Below are 13,585 nucleotides of genomic sequence, written 5' to 3'. Positions count from 1 at the left end.
TAGAAATGTGTTCAATTTAATTTGTACCATCCTTTGAAAATTCTGTATTGAAAATCTCCCTCTTCAGTCTTTTTAATGAGTGACACTGCAAATTCTATAATCTACAAACTCATTAATAGAGATTAATCTATTTCCTGTCACAGAAACATAATGCAGACAATGTCCATCCTGCAACATCTACCTTTGTCAGGGTTATTCAGCTGGAAAATATCAGGATGCTCAGGGTCATCAGGCAGTGCCACCATCCAGCCCACAATGGAGACTTTCTTACCAGGTGAAGATTTATACTGAAAGAGACAGACAAGTCAGTCACAGCTGAGACTGCACTAGGGATCAATTTCTGACTGTAAAAGTTGTGCAGATATATGGCTTAGGCTGGAACAGCAAGTACACCTCGAACACCCTTCCAGATCTGCTCATGAATACGCAATTTTTGTTTTTAGAACAAATTTAAAGCTTACGTGTTTTCTTTCAGTGCCTCTTAAAGATTTTGCTCCAAAGTACAGAAGAGTTGATCCTGAAAGCATAACCCAGTATCTAGTCCATGAGGAGAGCTGAATCAGAAAGGAAAAATATTAGGAAAATATCTGCATATCTCCGTCATTTCAAAAATCTATTCACAAGCAAGTCGAAGTGCTACCAAAGTTAATTTCAGAAGCCAGGAATGGAGAGTTAAATAAAGAGTGTCTCCCGGTGTAAATCAGCCCATCTACCTAAATTTGGATGGATGGCTGTGAACACAATCCATCTCTCTTGGGTATCTCATAAAAGTGTCAGGACTGATTGCTTCCCAGCAAAACAGTGTGCTGCCTTCTACTGGACAGATCTTAGACTTCTGCATCTGATCAATAAAATTTATTGAGATGACATCTCCCCAGTTCTCCAAATCTTTCAGCACTGAACAGTAGGGTTGCACATAAAAAATATCAGTGAACTCTACAGGAAACAGAAAAGTACCAAATGTGTAGGACTAGAGCCATGTGAAACCTATGAATTTAGGTTAAGTATGAACTACCATGACTTTGCTGCTAGGGGTGGATGCCCAGCAGCCTTCCCATTTCACCACGACACTAAATTTCTGCCCTCACAGAGATGCATGCTGATTTATAGAGCTGCTTTACTCTTGCTCTGCTTTCACAACCTACAGACATTACTTGCAAATGCAGGGAGACGCAAAACTGCTGTAGATCAAATGACATACAAAGGCTACAACCTTGTTATAGCCCAGTTAAAACTTTGAACAGAAAATGATTTTACAACTGATAATAACAAGGAACACTGTTTTGCGTGCTATCAAGCTGCAGGTGTAATCTAAATTAAAACTGCCACTACTGAATTAGAATCACAGGAATAACTAGAATTAGAATAACTTACAGTAGGTTTCTTGCCTTCTTTGAGCAATGTTTTTCTTCTTAATGGCCCTTCCATAGTAATGGCTCCCGTTGAACTACCTAATGTGCAGCTGCAGGCCCCTGTTGGGCTGGAGAGACAAGACATCGCCATATGTATTTGAGCAGACAAATAAGGACAAGAAGCAAGCAATAGAATTTAGCTCTAAATATATTTTTCCTGCATTGTCTTATATATATTGTATCACCTGACACTTGACTCTATAATATGTTATTTTCTGGACCTAGAGATCAAATAGGAACCAGTACCTTTGAAAAACAGCAAATCAATGAACGGTTCTATTCTGGGGGCTTAGACATGAAAAAATAAAACAAACCCAAATAAATATTGAGGCCCAATGTCACAGGGAAAACAGGCAATTTTCTATTTTATTCTGGTAAATTCAGGAATTATCTGGATTTCTGGAAACTTATGGCTTAAAATTTTGGCAGTAAGAGCTCCCACAAATATAATTTTATCTGAAAATAAACTTTAGCTATCAAAAAAGAATGCAGGAAATTACCTTGGCTAATTGGAAAAACGTTGGGAAAGCTATATTAAAAATGCCAAATAGTTTATTGTACAGTGATTAAAACATTTTTTCCTTTCCCAAGACGAACATAGAGCTTCCCACACACAACAGTGAAAAAGTGCTACAACTGAAAGAACCCAAGTACAAGCTCAGTTAGAAATGTAAACAGCCATTAAGAACATAACAACCAAAGAATCATTGGTAGGTGATGCTCTGTTAGAATTATCTGCTGCTAACCTCTCTTCATTGCCATGTGATCACAGCCCTGATATTCTTATAAGGGCCAACGAAGTTTACCAGAGCCAACTAAACCACGCCTAATAGCCAATCGAAGGAAAATTACATGTGTGTGATCTACCATTCAGTTATGGAAGGAACACTACTCTGTCTATGAACAAGTATGATGGCGTCATAAACACGTGCTGGTGACAGCGATATATATACACATTACCACGACCTATGCAAGAACAGCACTTCAAACTGGCAGGTGCATCTTCTTCGATCAAATGGAATTATCTTGTCTGTGCTAATGTGTATTCTTGCCAATTCTAGTTTCCTGATAAAAGCAGTAGAAGACTCCAGAAAAGGAAGAACGAACGCAAGCATTAGAGTTACCTGACGGTGGATAAATGCAAATATATTTTAGGGAAGAATTCTTCTTTGTGGATTTAATAGGCTTTTCACATTTTTATCTTCCTATGTTTTGTATTTCTAGCTTGTATACATTCTTGAAACAAATCTACCACGGACATCTTATGAGTATTTTCCAGAAGCACGTGTAATAGCTGAAATACTGTTCCAAAATTTATTCCTTTACTTGTTTATAATGCATGCCTTTTTATTCCTCTCTAACTTCTTCTGACTTGTGCTGCTACTGCCTGTTACTAGTTCAAGTAAAACAGCTGTACTTAACATTTGCACATTATGTCAACTTTGCTACATTGGCTGCAGCAAACTAATTTATACAAAATAAAACATAACTGGATTTAAACTCCAACTAAATCTCAGTATTTCCAGAATACTGTTTCAGGGCCCTATCTTCTTTACTGTTCATATATACCACTTCGCTTCCTGCTATCACCGAATTTATCAAGTCCAGGTCAGGTACAGATGCAATGAATGACTTTCATCCCTCTAACTATAGACAGTTTTCCACATCACCTCTCTTTGGGCTGTAAGTGGATTACCAGTTTCCTAAAAGTCCATGTCTTAGTGACTAGCAACACTGGGAGTGCCTGCTACATATGGCCTTGCAGATGTTCCCTCTCTTACAAGGTAAGAGGTCCAAGGTAACACCTCTTTACCGTACAAAACCAACACATCATACTACAGCTCTCTGACACAAAGAGATGTTATGGGTAGCTGTCCTGCAAATCAGAAAATAAATTGGGAGAAAAGGTCAAAAAGGTATCCTTCTAACAGCATTATTTGTCACAGAAGGCAAAGACAGCCTTCATGACAAACCTGCTTCCGTAATGTCATAAAACCCAAAGTAAACACAAGTTTTCTGCAATGTGGAAGCCAGATATAATTAATCAAATCAATAGCTAAACTGAATTTTATCTGAATGGGCCCTACCCCTGCTTTAGCATTAATAGGGACTTTTACACACAGGAAGGGAAAACTCTGTCAGTTGATATGGTTGTACAAGGATGCTTTTGGACACAAAATACATTACACTAGGAAAGTGCAGAGACCCAAATGAAAGTTTAGTACCATACACTGAGCAAGGCAGACCCTGAACTGTACCTGTAGACACAGCTTCGGCTCCTAGGAGAATTCCGGATCGGTACCCTCCAGTTAGGCCCCAGTGTGGCATATAAACGACCCCTGTTTGTGAATGCAAACATCTGATGAGGGAAATTCTAGTCTGAGACTTCAACAGATAGGGTTTGGTAAACATGACAGAGAGAGTTCCAAATCTTCTCAGGTCCATGGGAAGAAAACGACAAGAACTTTACAGTGTTTATTTCAAAAAGTTTGCCATTTTTCCTAACTAATCAGTAATTTGATAAAAGTAACTACTGATTTAGGGCTTACCTATATTAGGGATCATTCGTGAATTTCTTAGCGAAGTCTGTAGAGCACTCAGTGAGTGTACATGAAGACTAACTCACCTTTCAAGCCCTGACGGCAGCTCCTCACTAAATTCTGAGCTTTCACTGCTATCTACAAAAAGAATAGTACAGAGAAGGAGTAAGAAAACCTCCTGAGGGAAAATACAAGGCCAATGTATGCGGATCACGAGAGTAATCTTTATATAGTACCATGGAAATTGCTTACTCAAATCATGTTTCAAAGTTGAACTCTTTAGAGTTCATGGTAAAATCTAAAATTGGAAGAGGCTTACATGAGCCTTCCCATTTTTACCTCACTGATGAACAAAGTCATTGTTAACTGCTGCATTTAATCACCAGACATCTATATGTTACTTTAATTTTCATTATGCTGCTTTTCCTTCAAAAGTTGAGCACTTCAGGAACACAGAATCCAGTTTCTTTGTAAGCCAATATTTCTACCACAACATCTGTAAGTTAATTAAAGTTATCAGACATTATATTGTTTGTTTTCAACAAGCAAGCACACCTGTAAGAGGGTATGTCACCTGGATGCTGCTGCTAGGAGCCATAACACATCAATACGATGCTATTCACAATGACAGTCCCTATTTCTCCTCCAAGCCCATGACTGATTTGTCCCTCCTTCCGCAGCACAGCTATTTAGCTCACAGTTTTATTTTGCCCAGGACTGATCTTCTAATGCTCAGCATAACCCAGTATGCCTGTATTTTTCAGAAGTTTAGAGATCATCTCAGTGTCAAACTCTTCTTGGTCAAGTAACCTGCTGTCCTTCACAGTCTATTTCCTATTCTAGAAGTAACCTGAGTCACTTAAAAGGTGGCATTCTCTTGCTTACAACACAGATTCTTGATCACCACATTTTTATTATAATAATTTTTAAATATAATACCATAATGTAATTGTCATCATCCTCTTTCACAGTTCTTTTTACGTTTCTGTTGAAGTCTTAGAGAGCACAGCTAAACTATTCTCCCATCTTCTAAAACATATCGTTAAAGTTTTCTTTGTGAAAAGGTAGCTTTCAAAATATATATCCACTTTTCAGTAACACTTTTTTTTTTTCTGGTGAAAGCTGACAAACTGATTGTCTTTGTATAGGCTCTGTGTCGCATACAGAGCATGTACAAAGACAATCTTCCTTCATGCCATCTTTACCAAAACCATCAGTAAGTAACCGAGGAAAGTGGAGATAAAGTTGACTAGGTAGCTGAGTAGTAGTTCTGATCTCCTTTCTTCCATAAAAGGGTCTGGTCTTTCCCCAGGAGCTAATGATCTTCCTAATTCCCTACTTTGGGGTATCTCTGAGAGTTTCCAGAGCACTGGGACAGAAAAGCAGGAATGTCAGTTCCCCGAACAGACTCTACCTATGGAAAGGCCATTGGTGAAAAGTGAGTTCAGTGCGTGGCTGCGGGCCGGGCTGTGCGACTCCAGGACGCTGTCATCCAGGAGGTGGCGCGGCTTCTCCGTCGGGAAGGTGGCGCTTTTACTCTCCACAACACTGAACTGACACATCATGCTGGAGAATTGGAAAGAGAAAAATGCAAAACCCCTCTTACGTCATTTAACAGTGATCCTTGGCTCCTGATACTTCCACTCAGACTTTGCCTTATCAAAAGGTTATTAAGTAGCAGGCAATTAAATGTTACTGCTCACACTCTGCTGTACATATGCTCCTTGACTACCAAAACAAGTTTAAAACTTTACTGGTCTTTGTAAACAACAATTATTAAATTTCTGCAGGTGGAAAGCTTTCACGTTTTTCTTCTCTGTACAAAACCCAAACACCCTGGGTGGAGGCAAAGGTAGAAAACCAGAAAAAGCAGACCCCAGCTAAGTCACTGCTAAGTGGTCCTTCATTAAGCTGAACTAACACATCAACACTCTATGACCTTGGACAAGTTACATGAACTTTTTTTTTCCCTAACCTGTTAACTGTGACATTTGGTAGATGCTGAAACCTTGACTGGGGAGCAGGTGCTCTCACTTAGCTGGGTAAATAGTAGAGAAAAATGTTTCTAATCCATATTACCGATGTAAAACACGTCACAACTTTCCTGAATTATACGGTGTGCCAAGCAGCTTGTAAGTTTCCTTAGATGTATTAACAAGATGTTTAAAAAAACAAAAGAAAAAAAAAAAATCAGTTATGCACACCAGGAACCCACAGACCAAAGTGGATACACAGCTTTCAAGTACTGCCAACCTCTGGCACTAGCAGAGAACAGAGTCAGAAAAATAACAGCGTGTCAAGAGAAAACCTAGAGAATACACAGTAAAGCCTGAAGCACTCTTGCAATCCAAGAAATGGAAGGGACAAATACCAGAGTGTTCTCAAATACCAGTGTTCTGCTGCTATCTTAAACCTTTGGGATGCAAGAAATTGCCTGGGTGTGAGACAGCCTGGAGTACCCACTTGTTTCCCAGGCTGTGACTCTTCCTGTGCCTTGGTACAGGAGGCGTAGGTAGACTTGCTGCTACTGAGGCATCAGGACACGTGGGTCTCCTGCTGAATTTCATAATTGCTGACACATCAGATGGACCTAAAAGACAGAGATTATTTAACATTGAATTGATGCAAAACCCAGAAATTTCATGGGCTAGTGTGTTTAGCCATAGATTGAAATGAATTGTTACAGATAATCCAAAAGGCACCATTTCTGAAGAACTGTTTCTTGTGCGTTAGGGTTACACCATCCATTTCTGTTATGAATTCATCTCTATATTCTTGAACTGTCTGGAAGTAATTTTTAAAAGAGCTTTGCACATACTTTTAACAATGAACTCCTACAAAAAGTCTTGGCACCCTTAGAGCAGCTGGATGTGCCAAAGTGTAATATGCAGAGCCATAAAGTCAGTTTGTACTTCGGGTGTGAGCAGGAATGCTCGCACATGTTTTGAATTTTGTTCACAACTCCATGTTGTGAATAAACTGTAAACAATCTGCTCATACTGACTCACAGCTTAAGCATGTAAGAGAAAGCAGGGGCTTTTCATGTATCTAATGGCCAGACAGACGCCTTACTTCTCAATCATCTATGAGCTCTAGAGATGTCTCACTGCAATTAGTCTTCCTCTCATTTTACAGATTTTATGAGGCCTCACAGAAAACATGGACAAGCTGCTCTTGTTCCAGTTCCTTGATGCTGTTTGCAAAAGGCTGGCAGTTAACTTTGCAATACAGTGAAAAACAACATGGCCTATCATCATCCCCAGTGAATGCAAGGCTATTCTTGGCTTTGCAATGAACAGCTGAGATTTCACTTTTAAATATTTTGTCATGGCATTTATGCTTGTTGCAGAAGTGGGAATAGTGGTCATGAAAGTGGCCGTCTGCCCCATATCTATCCCAGACTTGGTACAGCTCAGGTAGCAGCGAAACAGACTTCCCCCCACATTACAGGAACCACTTCTTGGAGGCTCCAGTGACCTTAGCTTAGTCAGCTTCTGGCCTCTAACCTAAAAGCACCTGTTAATAGATCAACATGGACAGAAACTTTGTGATGTGAAGAACCACATCCAACTATCATCAGAATCCCTACAAAAGTGTCTGACCTCAAATTAGTGATAAACAAATAGAAAAAAAAAAATAAACCCAACCCAACCAAAACCACAACATTCCAGGCCACAATTTGACAAGAGGATGTGAAGATACACTCATAACAGAAATGGTTCTGAGGGGGTGGTTAGTCACTGGGACAGTCTCCCCAGGGAAGTGGTCACAGCTCCAAGCCTGCCAGAATACAAAGAATGTCTGGACAATGCTCTTAGTAATATAACTTAGATTTAGGCAGTCCTGTGAAGAGCTAGGAGTTGGACTTAATAATCCTTATGGGGTCCTTCCAACTTGAGATATTCTGTGATTTTGTCTGTTATATGGGCTACTCCATCTCTCTGAAGCACCGAAGCTATTCATCAGTTTCCTCTGCCTTGAATTGAGGAGACACAAGAAGAAACAGGAGAACCAGTAATGAGTTTGTCCTAGTAAGAGGCAAAAAACCCCCCCAACAAATGGATGCAAGATGCTTTACTGCCAATACCCACTCTGCAATATAGACTTATATCAAGTTGTATGAAATACAGTAATTAATTCAAAATTACATGTATTTTTATTTCCCTGTAGCCTAGACTCAGGAATTACGCTATGAACTGGGTCATTACTACACAGAATTGCAAAGGTTTTCCCCTAGCAGTAAGGGGAAAAAATCTCATCCACAGTGTTCTGCACATTTGAGCAAACTGTTCATTGTGCTGTTTAATTAACAATTAAAGGAGCCTCAAGACAAGCAGAAAGAGGAAACTGCTTCTAGCAATAGAGAGAGGGGAACCAAGTTCATTAGAGGAGCCTTCAGTAATATCATTCATCAGATCATCAATTTAGTGGGAGAACAAAAAGAGAAAACAATTTTTAATCCTATTTTCTACCTCACTCCTATACACCTTCTTAAAGGACAGCATTTTTGCCTGCCTGTCTTTCCTATCATCACGCAATTGAGAATTTGTGAAACATGACCAGTAGTATGAGTCACTGGTGTATGTGGCTTCAGAGAAGGTCTTATGCTTAAAGGCCACATGCACTTGAAAAAAAAATAAATGCACTTTTAATCATTACTTGGCCCACAGATTCAACCAGAACCATATGGCTGGGAGGTCGGAAGAGGGCTAAGTACAATGTTCTGCTGCATTTTCAACTAAAATTTTGTTGCATTTGGGCTATAAGATTACATTAGAAGCTTTCTCCCTAAAGACAATAGGGTTCATCTTCCTCCTCTGCCATGGAGGCTAAGCACAAGTTACAATATAAAAAGTATGAATCTGAGCACAATTAGGTGGTGACTAGCTTACTGTAAAAACTGTTTGAATTTGTATTTCACCATAAGGTCTGAGAACCTTGCCTGTTGCATTACTAGCAAGAACATATATTTCACTAAAGTCTTTTACCACAACTTTTCCGTATGAATCTTTAAATTTACACAGAGACAAACAAAATGCTTTCAGAAGGTTAAGAAATTATTAAAATTTCTTTTAATTTAAAACCTCCAGCACTTCTGACAAACTAGGTACACAAAAAGGAGTTTCCTCTACATGCTTTGTTTGTAGTACCTTTCCATCAGGTATTTGTCAACCTGTGAACAGTAAAATACTTAGGGCTACGGAGGTGTTTACTACCTGCTAAGAAGCTTAAAATATATTGGGGCTGAGACCCAGTATGAAGACAGTGGCAGCTGAAAGAGAATTTTCCTGAAAATTATGAGCATGTATCAGCAAGAGTTTAGCCTGAAACTCAGCATAAACTTCAGTGTTAACGTGGCCACTCTGAGGCTACTGTCACACCTTGTCCCTTCATTTGGCTGCAAGATTGGTTCAGCTTTCTATTGCTTCCTGTTGTGCCACTCAGCTCTTTCTCTCTGGTGCCAGTTCTAAATCCTGATTTACATTAAGTTTTTTTAAGTGGATGACATTATAGTTCACTGAGAGCTACTGAAGCATTACATTTAACAAACTGTTGAAACTACCGCCTCTGAAAGAGTAGCAATCTCAAGCACAGCCCCAAACAGTTACCGGTACGGTGTAGTGCTTTTTCACACAGACACTATGCCATGTGTCAAAATAACTGTTAAATTTTCTAATATGTAAGAGTTTAAAGGTTTAAGTTTCTCACCGTAGAGAGTGTCACAGAGCTGAAAGCAGTAAGACTGTTCAATTAATCTGATTTTAAGACAATGCTCATTGAAACAAAGCACAGAGATTGCACCCAAACTACTTAGATAAAGTAGTTTGGGTTATCTAGAAAAAGAACAGCAAAATAACAAGTCTTGTGCTGACGCAATCAAGCCATTACAAAATTGAAGTCAGTTGGATTTGACTCCAGGTATTTTAAAGTATTTATAGCTTTAAATGTTATTGTATCAAAACCTACAAAAAAAAAAAGAGATGTTGCCTACCAACAAAGATAGGTCTTCGAGAGTTTTCACTCTACACTCTCTTTTTTTTTGGAAATTAGACCCCCATTTAGGAAGCATGGAGTGAAATTTGCACTAATATGAATAGAAGACAAAAATATTTAAAGACCAATCATTATAACTTGATTTTAGCAAGAGTTTTTATTACCTGGACAGCTTCAGAACAGAAAAAGTTTGTTCAAAAAAACTCTGAAACAAATGATGTAATGTGTCTAAAAGGATCGCGTATCTCAGACTGAAAATAGGATTACAGAATCAGACTTCAGTTCAGGTTAAAATACTACCTCACTAAGGTGAGATGTGTCAAGGGTGACAGAATTTGTGGAAATAGGTATAGGAGCCTTACAACTTGAGCCAACAGTTCCAGCCTGGCTTCCTTGCTATTATACATGGCAATCACAATTGCTTTCATCTGTCCCGTGAAAGAAGGTAATGGACTTATTCTAATTCCTAGTTAGGTGTCTTTAGTGAAGATCCTGAAGACAGAAAACAGAATGCTTTGTGGGATAAGATGCAAGACAGAAATACCAGCTGTGCTGGTATTCCTCTTTCTGGAGTGGCCATTTGCTATGTAGTTCTGCATCTTCCTCACCTCTGAGGCAAGAGAGGAAATATGTACAGTTTGACTCTGTAACCCTGTGCTAAGGTGAAAAGAATCTGAGCTTAAAAACCTTCACAAAGTCTTTGCATGGGCTCTGCTCTCACATGTCTATAAAGGCAAGCTGGAGTTCAGAGTTCTCGTTAGACAGGACCTGTGCTGCAGGGTACGCTCAGTTCAGCAAGAAGTCTGGGGTGCAGAGAGCGTCAGCGTGAGTTAAGGGGCACAGGGGAGATGACCTCATTTCTGTAAAGGGGTAAGAAACGAGAGAGCCTGTGCCACCAAGGATGGCAAAGTGGGTAAGTGGTACGATACTGATGAAAACTGCACAGACCAGGGGATGTTTATGGACATAGCAGACTGCTGAGCAATTAGTTGGGGAAGCTATGCCTGATATTGCTGATAACAAAATTCCAATACTTAAATTCATTTGAGATTGAGTTATTTTGCCCCTTTTTTTTCCAATAAGTGAAGTCATCTGCTACTGCTAACTCTTGTCTTTACTCTCCTGGCTCCACTCCTAGTGCATACTGTTACCATGATTGCTATTCTGTTATTTTGCCTTTCATGGAGACAAAGCACTCTTAGCAGGATTTTCCAGTCAGCTGGCATGAACAAGGGTTAGTTTGGTTTTCATTATTTCTCAGCATCATTTTCAAGACTATGCTGACATGCACAAAAATAATGTATAAAAATATTAAAACATTATTAAAAATTTGTTTGCGTTAGGGAACGTGAGACAACTCCATCAGAGTGAGCTGAGTGCTGTTCAGAGATCTGTGGCAAGAACATTCGGAAAAGTTTACACATATCCCAAAGGACCTCACTGTTTTTTCCTTTGCATAATTTTTCCATGAATAATCCTTCAAATGTTATAAATGAATGTTACTTTTGCAATCCTTCAGTAGAACATGTGAACATTTACAGTCTCCAGAGCGTTTAAAAAAAGCAACAGGGTGAAGGAGCTACAGTTCACAATTTTTCTCCACTAAAAAATCTATCAATAAACCAATACTAGTCATCCAAACATAAAACTGAAAATGAGTTGCATATTATATGCTGAAAAACAGTGTGATTTTTCAGGAAGGTAAAACAGTCTCAACTATTTGCTATTTTTCGGTGAGCAGCTAAGAAGTAAAACTGATAGTTACCAGCTCTGTTTCTAAAACTTAATAAAGACATTCCAAGCCACAGACTCTCTAGTTAAACCTTTGCTGTAAATTTTTACTGTTCTGTTGCCATTGTAACCAAAGTCAGTTGGTGATAATTCAAACTTTCAAAAAGAAAGACCTACTTACAAAAGATGCAATAAAGAACCTAAGAAGAATTTTGTGCACAGAATAAAGAATGATGCAAAAAAAATTAAATCTAGAATGACAGCTATTGTAAAAGCATAGTTTTAATTTTCAGAGTATTGTTTTGCAACTCAACTAAAGCCTACTAATGCACACAACATGCAAAAGACACGTCTGTTATGGCTCCTTCTCAGGCAGAAGGCAACTAAGAACAAGAATCAGAGTCTTTGGCTACACCTCTCCGTGCTCCCCCAGGCCCCTCCACCCCCCCAAAACAAGCAAACAAAAAAAGGGACATTTTGGTCAGACAAACTGAAGCCTGCCTGCCCTCTTTGGAAACAGTATGCAAAGGCCTGTTGCTGCACAGGTCAGGAAGATGATTTCAGTTTTTGAATGAAAGTATTTTTTTTTCCCTAAAGAACTATGAACTATTTCTAATACCATGCCCTGGGAGTAAAGGGAACATACAGGATTCTGTATTTCTGCCACATGATCCCTGTTGCTATTAGTGTCCTATTTTAATCTCCACCTCCACTCTGTGTAACAGCAAAAGGTACGGATACATTTATAAAAAGTAATTTGGAAACCTTATTCTGCAGTGCATTTTTTTTTTTTTACCCTAAGGACAATAACTGGTATAGAATATTAGTCTGCCTACTTTGGCAATCAAGAATTTCTAATTCTAGAAATATCATAGGAAGAGAAAGAGTAATTCACTGTTACTTTCCAGACTTCATAGTTTTAAACTTCTGCAAATCCTCATTCTCTTCATTTTCTGCATTTAAGAAGAATATGCTAAGTCTAGGGAAACATTCATTAGAAAGATTAAAATTGCTGCAAATAAACTGTCTTGCTTTGCTGCACTGTCTTTTCCTTCTCTAAGTGTTTTTCTTTCACTGACAGTCCAGATGAACCACAATTTTCTCAAGTGCCTTCTACTTCTCACATGTGTAAAGAACATCCTGCTGTTTACATTTTCCTTCAAATCATTCTCACTTTCTTTAATTTCTATACTCCACTTATCCAGCTACAGCTTGTTCTTCTTTCTCGATTCCCTTCTACTTCTCAATGATTCTTGCTTTATTACAGCCTTTAGTGGATTTTCAGGTGAAATGTGCAGGTTTGCTTTCCTAAATAATCAGAAAACAGCTTTAAGAAGTCTAACAACAAACTTCTTCATTCAGTAATCCAAAAAAGTCATGACATGGACATTTCCTTCCTCCCTCAAACTCAGCTGATTTGCTTTGTGCAAGTAACCTCCCTTCCCAATTTTCTTAAACAAGCAAACAAAAAAAAAAACGATTGAGAGAAAGAGGCCTGAAGTACGTGGTATTCTTTTGCTTCACTTTACTTCCAGGTTCTATTTTTCAGAACCTATTTTATGTTTACAGGACTCCAAAACACACATATTAGGCAATGTATTAGAAGATGTTTCTTCAAAGCCCTGTCTCATATGTATCTCCTCAATTCTGTAACAAGAATGGTTTGGCCCAGGTCATGGTGGTTTTTTTTGTTTTTTTTTTACAAATGCTACCACCTACCAGTGCGAAGAATGCTTGGAGTAGATAGTGTGGTTGTCCTTTGATGTAGCCTTTGCTTTATGTTCACATTTGTACTAACAAAATCCACTAATTTAAAGGTTAATTCCAAAAGCATAGTTCGCAGTGAGGGAATGAACACTGCCATGTATGTATGTCAATCTTTTGCAATGTCTATCAGCAACAAAGATT

General features: G+C 38.7%; 1 protein-coding gene across 5 annotated transcripts in view; it reads right to left on the bottom strand.

Moving 5' to 3' along the window:
* The window catches only part of RALGPS1 (Ral GEF with PH domain and SH3 binding motif 1), a 150,964-nt gene that overhangs the window by 5,466 nt on the left and 131,913 nt on the right, over positions 1-13,585 (bottom strand). For 3 of the 5 annotated variants that reach the window (XM_075111966.1, XM_075111965.1, XM_075111964.1), the window contains 7 exons: positions 6,416-6,542; positions 5,367-5,518; positions 4,039-4,090; positions 3,671-3,751; positions 1,375-1,480; positions 462-554; positions 182-287 (listed from right to left, as the gene is read on the bottom strand). In XM_075111966.1, coding sequence (XP_074968067.1) covers positions 182-287; positions 462-554; positions 1,375-1,480; positions 3,671-3,751; positions 4,039-4,090; positions 5,367-5,518; positions 6,416-6,542 — 717 coding nt within the window. Of the gene's footprint in view, positions 1-181; positions 288-461; positions 555-1,374; positions 1,481-2,378; positions 2,478-3,670; positions 3,752-4,038; positions 4,091-5,366; positions 5,519-6,415; positions 6,543-13,585 lie in introns of all 5 variants that reach the window. The other 2 variants (XM_075111967.1, XR_012663463.1) reach the window with 2 other exon arrangements.

The sequence above is a fragment of the Phalacrocorax aristotelis genome, chromosome 17 (assembly GCF_949628215.1).
Source record: "Phalacrocorax aristotelis chromosome 17, bGulAri2.1, whole genome shotgun sequence".
Classification (NCBI taxonomy): domain Eukaryota; kingdom Metazoa; phylum Chordata; class Aves; order Suliformes; family Phalacrocoracidae; genus Phalacrocorax; species Phalacrocorax aristotelis.
This window is presented reverse-complemented; position numbering and strand designations above follow the sequence as displayed.